General features: G+C 42.3%; 1 protein-coding gene across 3 annotated transcripts in view; it reads left to right on the top strand.

The window, feature by feature from the left end:
* Window positions 1-18409, top strand: part of NELL1 (neural EGFL like 1) — a 792671-nt gene that overhangs the window by 110393 nt on the left and 663869 nt on the right. For all 3 annotated transcript variants that reach the window (XM_078058301.1, XM_078058300.1, XM_078058302.1), the window contains exon 4: window positions 6995-7165. In XM_078058301.1, coding sequence (XP_077914427.1) covers window positions 6995-7165 — 171 coding nt within the window. The remainder of the gene's footprint in view (window positions 1-6994; window positions 7166-18409) is intronic.

Genomic DNA, 18409 nt, shown 5'->3' with positions numbered 1-18409 from the left:
ATTGGAAGGCCTCTGTAGTCAAAAACTAAATTTACATTCTTCCTTATGTGAACTAGCTCATTGGTTGCCTTTATCTTAGAATTTTTTCTCATTGGGAAAAGAAATTTCCTACCTTTCCAAGGTTCCATGTCTTTTCTCCTGACTCTTAGTATGTGGGAAAGGTGGAAGCCAGCCCCTATGTCAGTAAGAACAGCGCGGCTACTCCCATGCTTTTAAAGACTGCAATGGAACTGTTTTGAGTAGGTATAAGAACCTTATTTTCACATTTCATTTAACAGTGAATGTTTTATTTTCAATAACAGGCAATTTGTAATTACTGTCACTGTTAATATCTTGCTAGATGTTTGCTAAGAGGGTTGAGTACAGAGCTGAACGGTAAGTTTACAACTGCAAATAAGATCACCAGACCAAGTCTAAACAAGGAAAAGGGGAAGGCAGAGAAACGCTTGCTGAGAAGGACAAGATGTGTGCATGCTTCCAACAGCTGCACACCTCTGAGGCTGTTGATTTCCATGTATGCAGAAAGAAGGGAAATCATAATCATTAGTGGACACTAGGCATTTGGTAGGGAATTTGCAAACATGGTATCACTTTTTTTTTTTCTTTCTGAAAAGAAACCTGTGAAGTAGATGTTCTTTTGTAGGAGACGAAGAAAGTGAGGTTTAGGAAAATGGTGTGTCTTGTCTGTATTGACACAGGGGATTCCATGCCTGAGGCAAGGATTGAACACGTGTTGACCAGAACCTGAAGGCCTTTGTATAGTAGGCACATAGTTTCTGCGGTTTCTACTATTCCATGTTGCTCTGAGTAGAAGCAATAGAATTTGGGAACAATCGAAGTTTGTTCAGGTAAAGTAGGTTTTTTCTTTTAACTTGGTCAAATAGCTCTGTAGGCTGGAAGAGCACTGGGGGCTAGAAGCCATGGAGGATAACTGATTTATAAAGGGACCACTGAGGTGACCACTTCCAGTTCAGTAAGCATGACGTTTGAGGTTAACATACTGGGACCTGATACAAGAGAAATAATGGATTACTGAGGAAGATAATAGCATATTTCTTTGGTATTTCTTTAAATAGCTTCTGAGAAGCATGCATTTTGAGAGATGGTGATTTATTAATACTGTGTTGCATTTTTTGGGTAGAATTCCATTTTTGATAGAAGAGAAAGCATAGTCTGTGGGTCTGTAAGCAGAAAATTGGCACAATGAGATTTGATCATCTGGCCAATGACCTGGGCATTTAATAGGGACATCCCTAAATTGTAGTTTCAAATTTTAAAGGTATAAACCAGTATGTATGAAGTTAGTGTTCCAAAGTCTACTGATGTGTAACAAACTGTCTCTAAACTTTTATGTTGTGGATTCTGTGGGTAGGGAATTTGGACAGAGTCCAGAAGAATGGCTTGTCTCTATTCTACAATGTTAGTGGCTTCGTCTGGGAAGAGTGAACATCTGGGGAAACCATCTGGAGGTGTTTATACTGGTGTTGGCTGGGATTCCAGTTGAGGCTTCCAGCCAGAGCACTGATACGCAGCCTTCCCAGTGTGGTTTGGGCTTCCTGCTAGCATGGCAGCCTCGGGTAGTTAGACCTCTTCCATGGTGGGTCAGGGCTTTAGGCTCAAGTATTCTGACAAACAAGATAGAAACCACATGAGGCTTTATGACACAGCCTTGGAAGTGACCAAGCATTACTTCTGCCCTTAAAGCACTTACAAGCCCACCCAGATCAAGGGGAGAGGACATAGATCTAAACCTTTCAATTGGAAGAATATCAAGATTACATTGAAGCACATGTGATATGGGAATAACATTATTAGTGTTTTTGGAAAATACCATTTGCAAAACAATACTGGACCATGTAAGGTGGGTTGTCCTAAACAAGATGGAAGAGGATTATATTCGTGTCCCCCGTTTCTATTTTTAGCTTAGCAATAGCTTTATCACCATGGATACTACTTAGAGTATTAGATGAATTACAGAAATCTAGACATAAACTGGACCCTGAAGACTACTTAGTTCAGTGGTTTCAGACTATCTTTGGAAGTGCATCTCTTTTCTCTAAATGAAATCTTAGGGGAAATTCCAAATTACACAACAGAGAGTGAAGCTTCTCTGGTGCCCAATCCCTTCCCTGTGCCTTAGACCCTAAAGCTTTTCCAAGGAATGCTGGGGCATTATGGATCAGATCTGATTATTAAATGGATAGGAGAAACCGAAGTACAGAGGGGCAGGGATATTTTTGCCAAGGATTTCATGGTTTGAAGCAGGTGTAAGGTTGAAATCAAGTCTTGGTATCCTTGGGCCAGTGTTCTTTGCAATATTACTTAAAATTATGCTATTGCCTCCCCCCCCCCCCAAAATTACATAGTCCTTGAGACCCCTGACCTGATGTTGGACACGGTATACCTTCCTGGTGTTTTTGGCAGCTTTTCTTTATTATCCCAGCAGTAGGCAAATGGCCAGAAGATGGAAGTGAGATTCTGTATGAACACCTCCACCATTTTAAAAAAATGGTGATAACTTTCTCATGGCAGGAGGAATGGGGCTTGTATTTGAGTCTGCAGGGGCATTCTTTGCCAGGATGGGGCATCTTGGGGACTAAGGCTGGGGGAGCTGAGTCTACCTGAATTCTCTTGCCCTCTGACTTTCATAGGGTCATACCATTGTACCTGGAAAGGAATATAATGTGGTGAGAAGAACATGAATCCTGGAACTAAGTAGACCTGGATTTGAATCTTAGGAGTTACATGACTTTGGGCAAGGCACTTTATCAAGTTGAGCCTCTATTTTTACCTTAAAATGTGAATTTAATAACTACCATTTAAGATTTTGGCAAAATGAGAGGTGGTACTAGATTTAAAACTTCTTACATAGTAGTAGAAAGTAATGGGGTGTTGCCATTGAGAGAATCCACTTTAGTGTCTGTCAGACTAGGGTTCAAGTCCTAGTTTTGCCACTTACAGCTGTATGATCTTCAAATTTTAAATTTGTCTAATAAGCTAAAAAAAATGGATCGCTTAATATAAGTTTTAGGGAAAAGGACAAAAAGTCTAATAAAAATTACTTGGCTGATCTTGATCTAACTATATTACTGGAATTATTCCTGAATTATTTCCTCAATATTGCATGAAATTCAGGAAGTCTTGTAATACTTCATAGTAACTCTGTTCATCATACTCAATGGTGGGCTTTGGAGAATTACTCATGCTGATGGTGGGATAGGGTCTCCCTAGCACTTGAGCAAGGGCGTAAGTTTAAAAAAAAAATCTAGCTGTATAAATACAGGGTGGGAAAGATCACCTTCATGACATTTTGTGTGAAATGGTTTGCAGTGTTAGGTGATGGGAAGGTCCTTGCAAGCATTAGGATACACTCATGGTTGTGCACAGTCCTGACAATGTCTGTGTTGCTGGATGCAACACAGGGGGAAATGATTCATTTTACTGCAGCTAGAGCATGGTGACCAGCATGGGGAAGGATCTGGAAAGAGGAGTAAGGCAGAGAATCCATGGGCAGGAGGGCCTTTGTGGTCTAGGTGGTGTAGAGGGGTAGAAAGAAGATGCTAGGGATGTTCGATCTGAAAAGGAGAACTCTGTAGTGAATGTCTTTGCTGTTTTCAGTTATTTGCCGGATGAACAGACTTCTCTGGAAGCCACAGTAGTTCCCTGGCTGAGGACTTGGTTGAGGCCCAAAGCTAAGGGGAGAAGTGCTGCTTACAAGTCTGGCTGGTGATTTTATCATTCATATAGTTGACCCCTCCCTAAAATCCACAGAAGACCTCTAAGCACTTGAGACCTGAAGAAAGCAGACTGGTCAGGCGCAGAGAGCTTACTAGACTCTTCTTTACATAATCACCTCCAGGGCCCCCCTCCTCCCTGGCAGCACACCAGGGCTCTTACTTGCTCATGGCATCAAACTGCTGCTTCCCTCACCAGAACCAGCTGTCCAGGAAGTAAAGTGATACCTGGGATACTCCACTATAGTGCTGCTTAAACTTTAATGGGCACCTGAATCCTCTGGGGGTCATGCTAAAATGGAGATTCTGACTCATCTAGGTCTTGGTGGTGCCCCCACAGTCTGAATTTCCACAGGTGGTGGTGATGCTGGTGTGTGGACCATATTTTGAATAACAAGGCTCTACTGCAAATCCTGAGTCTTCCCTCCAGGCTCCAGCCAAGCGTCGTCAGGCCAAATGACCACCTCCAAGCTGCTTTGAGGACTGAGGCTCACACTTCTGTTAGCAGAGGGTTACTCTCTGGAAATACTACCTTATTCCCCTCCCAGCACCCGTGAAACCATCTTACCCAGATGGAACTTAGCCATGCAGTGTCCTTGTCACGTTTAGGACCATTTTAGCAGTTACTTGATGTATATAAAACAAAACCCAAAACACCCCATTCTGACTTCATCTAAGTTTGGAATACAGCACTTCTTGAATATGTGCACGATGCTGTCAGAAACTTTCCCCTAAGACACAAGTATCTATTTTGCCTAACAGTAGGGCAGATTTCTTCTCTTGGAGCTGTAGGTTTGAGACTACCCCGAGGTAATAGCTTGCCACAGTAATCTTTACAAGGTATGCGGGTAATGAGCTCTTGCTCAATGAAGCCATAACCCCAGGAACAATGATTGAACCTGGTTAAATAGCTCTGCCTGCCCCCCCCCTTTTTAAAAAAATTCTATCAGGTGATCTTTTTTTTTTTTTTTTTTAAGAGTTTATTTATTTGAGAGAGAGAATGGGATAGAGCATGAGAAGGGGGAGGGTCAGAGGGAGAAGCAGACTCCCTGCTGAGCAGGGAGCCCGATGTGGGACTCGATCCCAGGACTCCAGGATGTGGGACTCGATCCCAGGACTCTAGGATCATGACCTGAGCCGGAGGCAGTGGCTTAACCAACAGAGCCACCCAGGCGTCCGAGCTATCAGGTGATCAATAGGAGCATTTCTAATTGTCTTTCACATCCTCTTTAAGGTCCTGTCCCTTCTCGCAACAGTAGCTTATTGGTCAAAATGAAGTAATTGAGAGATTTCTCATGATCTTGGTGAGGTCTCTTACCCAAAATCATGCTGCTTTTTTAAATTCAGAAACTGCGTGGTCTTGGGTAAGGTACTTAAAATCCCTAATCACAAGTGACCTCTGTAAAACAGGGATAAAAATATCTAACTTGAAGAAATTAAATGAGATGACATTTATGAAAGCAGTGAGTCCATTCCTAGCACATGACATGACCGCTTCCTTTGTCTTGCATTTGCTTCTGACTTTTTTGTATGAGGGCCATGTTTTATTTCCTTTTCTGCTAGTCTCAGAGCATCTTAAGAACAAGATCTGTATTTTAAATCCTTTTTTTAGCCCTTTACTATGTGTTCAGTAACAAAACGTTGAATGAATTAATGAATGACCAGATAATCTCTAAGGTCTTCCTGACCTTTTAAGTTCTCAGATTTTGATTCTTTCAATGTTCTAGCTGCTTGGAAGCAATTTGGAGAATTCCCTTAAAATGAATGTCTTCCATGTTAAGGGATTTTCTTTTCTGCAGTCTTATAAAGTATGTATTGTATTATTACTAATAAGTGTGTACCTGAGCCCAGGAGTTGGCTGCAATAGTATAAGTAACCTCCTTGGTTTGTGACCTTGGGCCTGATTCTGTCTAGTGTGAGGTACGTAGGTCAGAGTCTGATCTTCCCCAGCACTGCTCTCTCGGGAGGATCCCTGTGAAAGATAAGCAAGAAATATGCATTTGTTCTTTGTCACATGACTTGGGAGTCCTGCGTAATAGAGGGTAAGTTTCATGATCTATTCATTTCAGTGCTCATAGAAGATACTTTTTGTGTTTTAGATTAAATTACGGTCTGGTCAGCGGGGTTAGGCCAACTCAGCTGATTAGAAGAGAAACAGTAGGTCCTTTCAAATCTAGGAATGGAACTTGGTTTAGGTCCTACATAGGCAGGTCATTTTCGAGTTGTCTGTACGAATGAATTGCTGGGAGACAGCGCCAGCTGAGGCCATCCTTACTTGTTGGTCATTGTGCCTCTGAGATTGACAGCAAGCTGGTAGAAAACACAGGGGCTGGCAAATTTAGACCGGAGTTTAAATTACGGCTCAGGTAGATTAATTCCAGAATCTGTTTTTTAACATTTAAAGAGAGATAATATCAGCCTTCTAGGTTTGTAGAGGTGAGAAGTTAGATAGTATGTTGAATGCTTAGTGCAATGCCTGGCAGTGAGAATAGGCCTGATTTAATGACAACGATGATGCATTTCAGAGGCTTAGACTAAATGGTCTGACACTGAAAGTATCAGTCCCGGTGCGTGCCTGAGGAGTGTCCCAAACTTCTGCATTTTATGACAAAAGTGCAGACTGCAGTGGTGGTGCTGAGTTTTTCATGGATCTGGAAAATGCCCCAACAATCTGGGGGAAAGAAAAGACTCAATTGCATGTCTCATGACATGATAATTGGAAATACTGGTCCATATGTGAGTAGCTTCAACCATTCCTCTCCTCCTCTAAGAATTGTTGTCCACTTAAAGGTTTTTGTCCAGGGGGAATGTGTTTAGTAAAGTTATCTTACCTAAATTTATTTCAGTCTCTGATAATCCAATGTCATTACTTTTGTCCTTTAATTCTTGAAAAAGTAAATATGGCAGTAATGAAAATAAGCATCATTAAGTCCATTCTACGTGAATAGGCTTTTTTTAGACAATAGAGGGTTCTGAACTGTACTTCTAGGTATTGGAAGAGACCCTACACCATGCTTCGGTAAGCTTGTGGCTCTCTTCACAGTGGATCAATCGGTACCCATTTCAGAGGCTCAAGGTGTCACGGTGAGGTTCTCCAACAGGTGAATTGGATTCCATGCAGTACAATTGATTTTTGGTTAGGCGATCTTTGTGTCATGTGTAGCTAATTGCAGATTCTGAGAAAGGTGGTAGAGAAGTAGTGAGGATTGATGACTGGGAGATCCAGAAGTAAAATCAAGTTTTTGTTCCTTTACATGCAGCTATTTTGAACTGGAGAGCAGTGGTCTGAGGGATGAGATCCGATACCACTATATGCATAACGGGAAGCCCAGGACCGAGGCGCTTCCGTACCGGCTGGCAGATGGACAGTGGCACAAGGTCGCGTTGTCCCTTAGTGCCTCTCATCTCCTGCTCCACGTCGACTGCAACAGGTAGGTCTGTGCTTCTGTTCTTCTGCAGTTCTGTCCTTGAAATCAAGTAGCGGGAAGGGGGAAAAATATCAAACCCCTCCAGGCCTTGCTGGGAAATAAAAACCAAGGGGCCCTAATTGTAATTTAAGTTACCAAATGGGCCATTAGATGTGCTGAAATGACCAACCGTAATATGCTAAGAAAACAGTTCATTAAGATGAAACAGTATCCTGTGATTAGGAACAAATGTACAAAAGGGTGATTACACATTGGGGAATAGTAAGTGCACCTCCGTGGACTTCAGCACCAGCTGAAATTCCATGGAGCTGTGATCACAGTTAACTATGATATATTGTTGTTGAGTTCGTTCGACTTGGAAGTGAATGAGCCCATCTACCTTCGAATGAAGCTGAGAAGCCCGTGCCACTGAAGCAACTAATTCTCTTTCACTTCATCAAGCACAGCTTTGCTTAAATATCTTTTCCAAATGGAGGCTTCTTAAAGAGGCTGTGCTTTGAATCTTTGGGAATTGACCCCATCCATTCTCTGCAAAGGAATGAGCCTTTCAGTTTGCCAGTGGTTGGCAAGACCGTTTGTGTGACCTGGGGGGATTTCATTGGGCATCGTGAAATTAGGGTGGAAAGGAGATCTCATCCCCCGTGTAGGACACTGGAGTCAGGTTTACTTTGAGCTGTAAAAAGACTCGTGGTCTCCATTGGATCATTTGTGGCTGGACAACTGGCTAATGGTGGTTGAAGGGAAGGTTTTGATCTCTCTAGAATCCACTGAAAATCCTTGTGGAGAATGATCTCACAGAGAAAGTTTTTGGCATTGCTAGCAGTGCCCATGAATCTTTGGTTCTTGTTAATGGTACTGTCAAAGTTAAAATGACTGTTGAGACACAGGCCTTGTTCCATTAGGCCCAGGATAAGGAACTGGCATGTTGGGGACAACCTCCTTTCTGGAACTGAACAGGAAGAAAAAAAAAGTCCAAGGTTAATCAGCTCCAGACTCCATTTCTGATGAGGAGGTACTTGAATGTGCTTGCAATTCCAGCTCTGCAGTTTCTTTTGGAAAAGGGCCAGGAAGGGCAGAGAACAGAAATTAATGGCAGGCTTAAGGGAGCTTCTGCCATCTTGAAATGAGTCGTGGTCCATTTTGATTTATTTAAGCTACTTTCTGGACTTGGGAAGAATTGTGACTTCAGCCACATTATAATAAGTGAGTCTGAACAAAGTTTCCATAGAACCACGGGCTCCTTTTCACCATATTGTCCTAACATGGGCAGCCTGGAGAAAGCTGGCCCTCTGCTGCCATCCTCCTTTCCACCTTCAAGAACTCATTGGCCCCTTCAGTTTTCCAGAACTCCAGTCCAGTTAGCATTCTTCTTGTTGCCCTGCTCGCCATCTGTATGCTCCCCCAATGGGAGAGCAGAAAGGCCCTGCATGTCCTATGCCACAGGTCAGAAAGGGGCCTTAAAGCTCTAGTTCAGTAATTCCCCCCTGAAAAGTCTGGGGGATACTGTTGGTTTCTTGCTATGTAGTTTTTTTTGTTTCCTCCTTCCAAAAGTTTTATCATCTTTTTTTCTAATCTCTCTGGAGAAGGAAAAAGAGGAAAGGCTATGTCTTTGCTAATCTAACGTTTCACACTTCCACGGATTCTCTGGTTCCTATGAAATACTCTTTTACTGACCTCCTCAACCACTTGTCTGCTCTGAATTTGGGCAAGTTAATTTCTTTGCATCTCTATTTTTAAATTTGTAAACTGGGATAATACTTATAGATAGGAGTGCTGAATGAGATAATCCATATAAGGTGCTCTGGGTGGTGCTTAGTTTTTGATGCTCAGTACAGTGTTTGTTGTTGATTCTGCACACTTAGGGTACCTCTTTGTCTCCGAACTTTCATACCCTGTATGTCCTTCTTGGCTACCTTGGCCTTTCCACCAGGAAAGTGGAGAGAGGACGGGAGAGCTGGAGCCCACAGTATTTTATAAGGTGAGCCCCATTTATAAAGAATGGACTGAGGGGGATTCCGAATCTCTCTTCATTTTTCTTGAAATTTATCATATTTTAGTTCATGACCTAACACGTTCTTTATATAAGATCTTGGAAGGAGAATGTAAAGTTGTTGCCAGTTAATGATTCATGGGCCCAAACACAGATGAGGTTTTTAGGTAGGTCAGGGGAAAGAAAGGCCCAGGACAACTGGGCCACAGGAGAGGTAAAATTGATTTTTGGTGTAATTCCCAGACATGATGACACCTAAGAATTACTGGGGGATTTATAAAAAAAACTGGGTGACCAGGCCCCATCTCTGATCTGCTGGATCAGATTTCCTGAGGGTAGAAACTTCTGAGAAGCTGTATTTTTAACAAGCTCTCCATGTAGTTCTTCGGCAGGCGGTCTAGCCTTAGTACATGGAATGGTATTTCAAAACCGCTGATTTCGGTGGAAGGGGGAGGAAGCTGAGGAAGAGGCTAGGCTGCAACGAAAAGTGAGGGACCTTGGAAAACCAAGTACTTGCATCAGAGCCCCCAGGAAAGAAGAAGAAAAGATTAAGGAAAGAGAAGGTAGTGTCTAGTGGATAACATGGGCTTACCTTCTTTACAAGTTTCTTCCCAGCAGCTCTAGCTGATTCTAGGTTGGCAGGGGCTCTGGTCCATTTATCAAGATGCTGGTCTACTTATATAGGCCACTCTCCCAGAGAGTGAATGTCACAAAGGCTGATTTTTACTCTTAAAGCTATGCATTTAATACTCCTGAGGTTCTTTTTGATGGCTTTTCCCCTAGAGGTGTACTTTTTTCTCAACCTGTCATCCACTAGAGTTCTGCTGGCTAGGTGACAAATGGTGATGTGATAATATTTGAATGTTGACTTGTGCTAGGCACAGTGCTAAGCATTTTAGATAGATTAGTTCATCCCATACTCATGTTTACTTTCTTGCCTTAAAATGACGGAGCTGAGATTACATTATATGTCTGCAGTCCTGCTTCTAGTAAGTGGCTGTACTAGGATTTGGACCCAAGTCTGATTCATGAGCATTCTAAGTGCTAGGCTGTTCAGCCCAACAGTGGGGGACCATGGCACTGGACTTGGGAGCTGAGGGAAGGCCAGAGCCTGATTCAGTGTGAGCAGTTTGCTCCTTTCTAGTATTTTCCTCCCACACGTCTTAGGTTGCTGATCCTTGGAGTTGTTTGAGTAAGATATGGAATCTTACTAATGAAACTCATTTCATTAGCATGGGGGAAAGACCTACATTTGGGCATCTACCAGAGGCCAGGTAATATGCTGGCCATAATATTCCTTAGGATAGTCATGTGGGGACAATTTTATTAGACCTATTTTACAGATTTGGAATTAGAAAGGCTCAAAGATCAATAACTCAGTCTCAGTCATGTGTAATAAGCATATAGCCAAAACTTTGAACCGAGATCTAACTCCCAAGCCTTAGTCTTTCTATCCCTGCACATCACCTCCGTAAAGTGTTCATGACCTGTACTTTCCGGGACATAGTCAAAAACACATGAGAGAGTCTTCCCAGGGGAGAAATACAGAAGTTTCCAGGACCATAAAAACATTTGCAATAGGAAGATTTCCTGGGCAATTGCATTGCTCTGAGGAACTGGTATGTGGTGAGATTTTCCACCTTTTTTAAGATGAGAACTGAGAGACTGTCTTTTCAGACCTAATTACACTAATAGTCATAAGAAAAGTGACTGCTGTTTTAGTTGGTCGTCTTACACTTTCCGCTTGCTGTGGAGACTAACACTTTTCTTCCTGCTTTAGCTGTTTAGCTGGGCCTAGTCTTAGAGGCTCCCAAAGTGGGCGCCTGGGTGGCTCAGTCGTTAAGCGTCTGCCTTCGGCTCAGGTCATGATCCCAGGGTCCTGGGATCGAGCCCCACATCGGGCTCCCTGCTCCGCAGGAAGCCTGTTTCTCCCTCTCCCACTCCCCCTGCTTGTGTTCCTTCTCTCACTGTGTCTCTCTCTGTCAAATAAAAAAATCTTTTAAAAAAAAAGAAGAAGCTCCCAAAGTATGGGTAGCAGATTACCTCAGGCTAGAAACAGAAAAGGAACCATTCACTTGGGCAGCTAGCCTGATTATCTCCAGTGCCTTGGGTTTTTCTCCAGCTGCCTTTATATTAATAGTTGCCAACAAAGACAAGAATGAGGTCTGCACTAACCTTCCTCAGATTCTCTCCTTCCATTCTCTGCTCACCTTGTGGCCTCTTCCCATTATTCAAAAGCCCAGAATCCAGTGAAACCTGGGATTTGGTGCATATGTGTTCTGTTTACCTCAGAAGATTTTCTTTCCTCCCCTTTGGTAACTTTTACCTTTCCATCAACTCCTCAAATTAATATATTGGACACTCTCTGCCAGGCTGTGGAGGATGCAGAGAAATAAGTCCTTGCCATCAGGAAGTTCATGGCTTATTCACTCAGTCACTTTGAATTCTGAAACAAGCAGGGCCCCCTATAGTGATTGGCCCTGGTCCCCAGATATCAGAGAAAGCATGGACTTGAACTGAAGCCCCATTAGTAGGCTGATATGACAACTTGTGATAGCAGCTGAGCAGTGGAGAGAACTGAAAATGGTCACTCCCAGCATCTTGGTCTGGAAATGACTGGAGCTGAGCTTCTCAATAGCTAAGGGACAGACAGAGAAGTGTTTATCATTCAAATGGCACATTCATCTACCCTTTGGCCAGCCCTTTGTGCAATATGCAGGTATCCTTACTCTAAGCCAACCTCCTGTTGCCTCACTGCTGGGAAAAAAAAAATATCTTAAAACAGCCATAGTGCAACAGAACTCTGAACCCTGACCTCATTTGTTCAGACTTGTATGAGTGTGCACACACATGTGTGGCTCGATTGTCCACTCTGACAGGAAGTTAATGGTTACAGTCTAGACAACAAACACATTTTACTTCTAACACATGCTGTTTGTTTACTGCAGAGCACATTGAATTTTTGCATACAACTGATCTTGAGCATGTAGAATTAGAAAAAAACTTACTATAAATCACTGAACAAGTCAGTAATTCACCATTTTTTTTAAAAAAATTTTATTTATTTATTTGGCAGAGAGAGACACAGCAAGAGAGGGAACACAAGCACGGGGAGTGGGAGAGGGAGAAGCAGGCTTCCCGCGGAGCGGGGAGCCCGATGCGGGGCTCGATCCCAGGACTCTGGGATCATAACCTGAGCCGAAGGCAGACGCTTAACGACTGAGCCACCCACACGCCCAGTAATTCACCATTTTTGTCTGATATTTCAGAGTAACTTCAGGGTACGAGCATCTGTTTCTCTAGTTTTTTTTTTTTTTTTTTATAATGAAATACAGTAATAAGGCATTTTCTTCCCAGGGAGCTCCTAAAGTATTTACAAACATCTTGTTAGACCTAAATTCCTTAAGGTAGTTAAGCCACATGTATAACATACTATGTTGATTTTATAAACATTTCCACTACAGTCAGGCGGGGGGAATGAAGGCTACAGCTTCCAAGAGATCTTGGCCAAGACTCAGTCTCCTGATTTCTTGCCTGGATAGATGATTCACTTCACAAACAGGAACACATGCACACAACTTACTGAAATTAAGGTAAAATTGAGAAGCCAGTATAAGCCTCATGTCCAACTAAGCCAGCAGCTCTAGATCTTCTGTCCAGGGAGAGAGGACAAGTGAGCTAGAGAGATAGGATATACCTGTGTGTAAATTTAAGTAACCGTATAAGGCACCGGTACAAAGAGATGTTGTAAGGCTGTACATGATGGATTGCTGGATTCCTGGTGGAGACATTCAAGTTTGGTAGATCACAGGAGGGAGAGATGGAGATGTGGAAGAGCCTCTCAGTCTCTTACCAACCCAGGTGAAAATGCATTACAATTTCTGCAGCTTTACAGTTTTGTACCTGTGCGATTTGATTCTGTACCAGTCACATGGGAATTCAGCATGCAATGAGGTTCGTCTTATAAGCATTACATAGCCAGTCATAGTGCCGGTGAGAGAGGAGTGTGTGTGCATGAGTGGTATCAAGTTGAGGGAAAGCTTGCAGGAAGGGCCAGAGAAGGAAGTATGGGGGGGGCGGAGGGCAGGAAAGGGAAGGAAGAGCTCTTCTCTGTGGCTTAATCTAGACTGAAATGAATGCTGAATCTTTGTCTTGGTTTTGCCATTTATAAAATGTGATTTACATACATTATTCAGGAGTGTGAAATCAGGCCATTTGTGTCTTACATTCCTTGAAGAGTCTTAGTTTGTTCATTCACTCATTTGCTGGGGACCATGCTTGCATCTGTACAATGGAAATAGTAGTGACTCTTATAACACAGTGTTGTAGGAATGTAGCAAGAGAGGGTGCCAAATCTTGATAATTTCAAGCTGCTTTATACAGCTTCACGAAGTACTATAGACTTATACTATCAGAAAGAAAAGATGTTAAAATATATTGGAAAAGAATTCAGTGTAGTCAGATTTTCACCTGTATGCAGAGAGTAGCCCATGTCCGATGGATGAGGACCTAGTGTGTAATGTGGATCTATGGTGCAAGGTAGGGTTTGAGGACAGTCGGGTCCTTGAAGTTACTCTGATGGCTAAATCTTAGGTACTCTTCTCCAATAACTTTGGTTCTATGGTTTGTAACACAACAGAAAGGTACATGGTGTTTATATCAGTGGAGTCCCTTTAAAAAAATATGTAATTGCAGCATCTCTTTAAAAATGGGTAAATATGGTGAATAGGGAAGAAAACCTCTCCATTGTGATAAGGTCTTTTGTTGATCCTAGCAGGGCCTTGAGAATGCAGTTTGGTGTCTTTCCCTTTTTATTCGTGTGAGAGAGGAGGTGCAGAAATTTACTTCTTCCTCCCTGTCTCAGAAGCCAAAATTATCGCAGCTAAAATTTATGAGGAGATAAAAAACTAGGTGAAGTTTTACTGAATGCAGAAACTCACTTGTTACAATTTCCTAAACAAAATAGTTTTTGCTTTCCTACTTGGAAAATCTGGCTTTTCTAAGTAGAATGTTCTGGACTGCAAACTGGAGCTGAAAGATTGTTAAATTCATATGACCTTGAAGTAATGTACTGTCTCTGGGCCTTAGCTCTCTAAGTACAGTAAGGGGCTATAGGACCAGCTGATTCTTAGGTTTCCTTCTGTCTCTGACCTTCTGGGCTGTCTCTGATTTACTTAGGGCATGCTTTTCTTTTTTCAATCTTCAGGACCCTGGAGAGCAACCCAGGCTTGCTGTCTTCACAGGGCTCCTTATGTAGTACAGACCAGCAGAGGGTTTGCAATGACTTGAATTGATGTATGGGTTGACATTACAGCATGCTGCTGGTGAACAGAGACTACTTACCCTAACTGCCCAATCTTTTTTTCTCACTTATCTCTCCTTTTGCTGGAGTAGGTGTTGCATATGCGTTATTAGATGCTAAAGGATGTTTGCTTCTTGTTCTCTCCCACCTTGTGCTCTTTATTTCTTTGAGTGTTCTGCCCCAGATATGTGACTATGGACAGCATTTTGGGGATGCTGGCTGACCTGGCGATGAAGGCCTTGGTAGATGGATGACCTACAAGATAGAGCAGTGCACTGTAGTCAGTAGATGTATAGTTGTGCTGTTGAGGAACATTTCTTTTGAACCCTGAAGGAAGAAAAACCTTTGCTGCCAAGCTATAGAGAAATAATGGGGGAGACTGGATCTAAAGATCCAGGTGGCCAACGTTGTAGATTCTTTGGCCAAGTGGAGAGTCGCTACTTAATTGTTAGGCAGCCTAGACATTAGAGTATTGAATACCTCATTCTGACTGAGCCCCTCTCATTTCTACCCATGCTGTGTACCCTGTGGCTTATTCATTCCAACCTCATTAGGTAGGTTCCACGTTTAACTTTGCCCTGTCTTCTAAAGACATCAGTAGCAGACCTGTTTCTAATTTTGTCTTTCAAGAACCTTCATCTTTTCTTCTTATTCCCTAGAGGGCTTAATGAATTGCACTCCGGTGTTTCTAGGTTTGTAAATGGAGAAGACTGCAAAGGAATACAATAGAATCTATCCTTTATTTGGTGACTTGTTGGCTACCTGAGGCCATGAGTAGATGGACAAGAAGGCACTTTATTGCATACGTGGGACCAAAGATGTATTAGAATAGAGAGGAAAACAGGACTGCATTTCCAACTCTAGTGATTACATCTACATGCCTTCAGACACATCCTGAGTTGTCACTGTATTGCGTGGACAGGGGTCTATACTGGGTAAATGGAAGGGGAAATAGGCTGCAAGAGAAATAAATGTGTGCTTGTAGGAAACATATCGATGCTTGCATCTTTATTGTTACAATTTTATTGTCTCTTTGATATGCACAGTTATTTTTTAAAAAGGAAAGCAAGGAGAGAAAAGTCAAAGCAGGACAATATATGTGATGGAAGGAATCTTGTCTTTCTAAAGAATACATTTATATATTGTCTCTGTTCCTCTTATTCACTTGTTGGAATAGAGCATTGGGGAATAGAAAATGCATGAGCCGTGAGGACTTTTTAGTTGGGACAAAAAAATCCAAATACTGCATTAGTTTTTTAGTTAGATCAGGGGTATTAATGTGGTCGTTGAATAGATTTCCTACACTATTGCAAAGAAATACCTCTTTCTGGAAACTCAAAAAGTAGCCAGAGTGGTTGGATACAAAGAAACAGATACATAGTTGTACCTGTTTGGTTGCCTTTTTTTTGGTGGGGGGTGGAGTATGGCAGGGGTGGCAGTGTGGTGTGAGGATGAGGAAGCTTGGAAGGAAAAGGTTTCTGCACATTGTTTTCCCTACTCTACCCCTAAATTCAGTTGACTTTTGTCCCTCAGCTTGTCCTTCTTAATTTCTTATGTTCTCCCAGCAGGAGTTCCAGAGCCACTAAGCCAGCTGGTTGGTTAATATGTCTGGGCCCTCACTGGAGGGTGTTCTCCAGGCAGTTAGAGTGAAAATAATTCCCCTTCTCTTTAAAAGGCCTCTGTGATGCTATTGTCTGTAATTCTTCCCCAGGAACGTCAGGCTATGTCTCCACTCATTAGAGTCTATTAGTCGGAGGGTATCACTTTCCTGATAGCAAACTTCACACACAGGAACTTACATGCTTGGGGTTTAGGCCATCAGCTGGCTTCTTTGAGACACTTAGCATGCCTCTATTAACTAGAATGGAATTTTATTTCCACTGGCTGTAAACGGCTCCAGGCTGTGACATCCTGGGACATTCTCACCATAGCACTTGACTCACTCATTCACTCCCTGCACTTTTGCTAATGCCTGCTCTCCAGGTCTGATGCTATCTTTGAAGCACAGGCAAGGAAAGAGGTGGGGAATGTATGATTCCTATTTCTTGAATTCTTTGACATTTTAGCCTCAGAGGCCCAGCACCATGCTGGGGGAAGCTCAGACTTCTTGCTTAGTCATTAGGGAGTTGAAGTTAGTGTTTTGCATTTCTTTAGAGATGATTCCTCTAATCACTTGATCTTCACTGTAGCTCTCTGAAGTAGATATTATTGCAGTCTTCTAGATGGGGACTTGTGAGATGCTGAAAAGAGAAAGGGACTCATCCCGGAGAGTCTTTGCCGCCTGGAACCAGTGTTTAGAGGTCTGTCCTTATTTCTTCAGGGAGCTTATTCTTCACCAGTCATTCCATTTTTTTTTCCTCTTTATTTTTTTAGCACCCTCATGTGACAAGAGAACACTTGTAACTTCTCATGGAAAGAGTACAATATATTCCATTTATAAACTGAAGAAAACAAAGGCCAAGTTACGTGTGCTACTTTCTAAAACGGGGGATGCTAATCACCTCATGGGACCATTTCCCTGTGGCACTAAAATCTCCTTTGTTGTGCATTCCAACCACTGTTGGTCTTCAGACTTCTGAGGGCTTCTGTGGTCTTGTTTTTAGACTCCTCTTCCTTCCTGGAATCTGAATGTTGATAGGCAGGTTCATGGTCTCAGTACCACAGAGAGCATATCGGGTCAGGCCTTCGAATGGCCCATCATCCTCGTGTGATTTGTATGGCTTGCATGTACCTCTCTGCTGATGTGTAATGGCCAAGGACTTAATCTTAAATCATGACTGACTGCAAATGAGCCATTTGGCCATTTCTTCAAATGTGAGAGAGATGAATTACAGTAGTTTCCAGTGTTACATGGGTGGTTTTATACTGTTTCAATATAAATTCTGATACTCATGATTTCAAGGTGATAAACTCTGTGTTCTTTAAGGTGACTTTGCAATCACAGTGTCTCATTAAACTGTTGGCAGTGAAATAAAGAGTTGGGGCTGGGAGACCCCCATTTAGGAGGACATCGGTCATTATTGCTACTTTTATTGGTATCTAATTAGATTCATACTAGAGCCTGCAGGAGCTAATAAGAGCGAGCACAGGAAATAGATGAGCACCTTGAATTCAGAGTAACTTTCACTGGTAGCAATTTTTCATGGACATTAGGGTGATATATAAGGACTCCACTTTGCAAACCTGGTTACCAACTTCCCTTCCCACCGCAACATGTAGGTAAGTGCATTTAATGGCCTCCTATAAGTTTAGGATTAAAGTCACAATCCTTCATAGAGCTTTGAAACATTTTGCCTAGTCCGGTCCAAGTTTCCTTCTTCAGTTTCCTCTTGCACTGCTTTTCCTGCTCCTCTGACCTCCAGTTCTGTTAGTTCCTTAAGAGAACCATCTTCGTGGATGCCACAGGACCTCCATACATGCCATTTCTGGAATATCAAGCTAAATCCTACTTACCCTTAATCTTCAGAATGAAGACTTTATACTTGTGTTTTATAGTTGGACTGTAAAATAGTGCTCCTTTTCCTGCAGAGGAGTTCTTGATCATTTCATTGATGTCTGCTTTTCCCACAGCCTGTAAGCACCTTGAGAACTCACGACTGTATCCCCAATGTATATGATAAAGCTGTCGTTGTAATAAGTAGTCAACAGATACTTGTAAATACCTGAATGAATGAATAAATGGACGAGTACTGGTTTAGGAGGTCTGTATTTGTGGCTTCTGACCTGTGATCTTAGCTTTCTAGATGGTTCCAGAAAAAGGTCTCCTTGTTCTTTGCCTCTGTCCCCTGTCTGGACAGAATGGGGATTTCTACCCGTTCTGCTTGTACAGGGTTATAGGGAGGATCCAGTGAGAACCAGCATGGAATGTGTGTTGTAAATTTCAACGTGCTTTGTAAACATTAGGCACAAGGAATGGTGAAGATGAAATAATCCTAGTATTTCTACTTCGAACTTC

The sequence above is a fragment of the Halichoerus grypus genome, chromosome 11 (genome assembly GCF_964656455.1).
Source record: "Halichoerus grypus chromosome 11, mHalGry1.hap1.1, whole genome shotgun sequence".
NCBI classification, from domain to species: domain Eukaryota; kingdom Metazoa; phylum Chordata; class Mammalia; order Carnivora; family Phocidae; genus Halichoerus; species Halichoerus grypus.
This window is presented reverse-complemented; position numbering and strand designations above follow the sequence as displayed.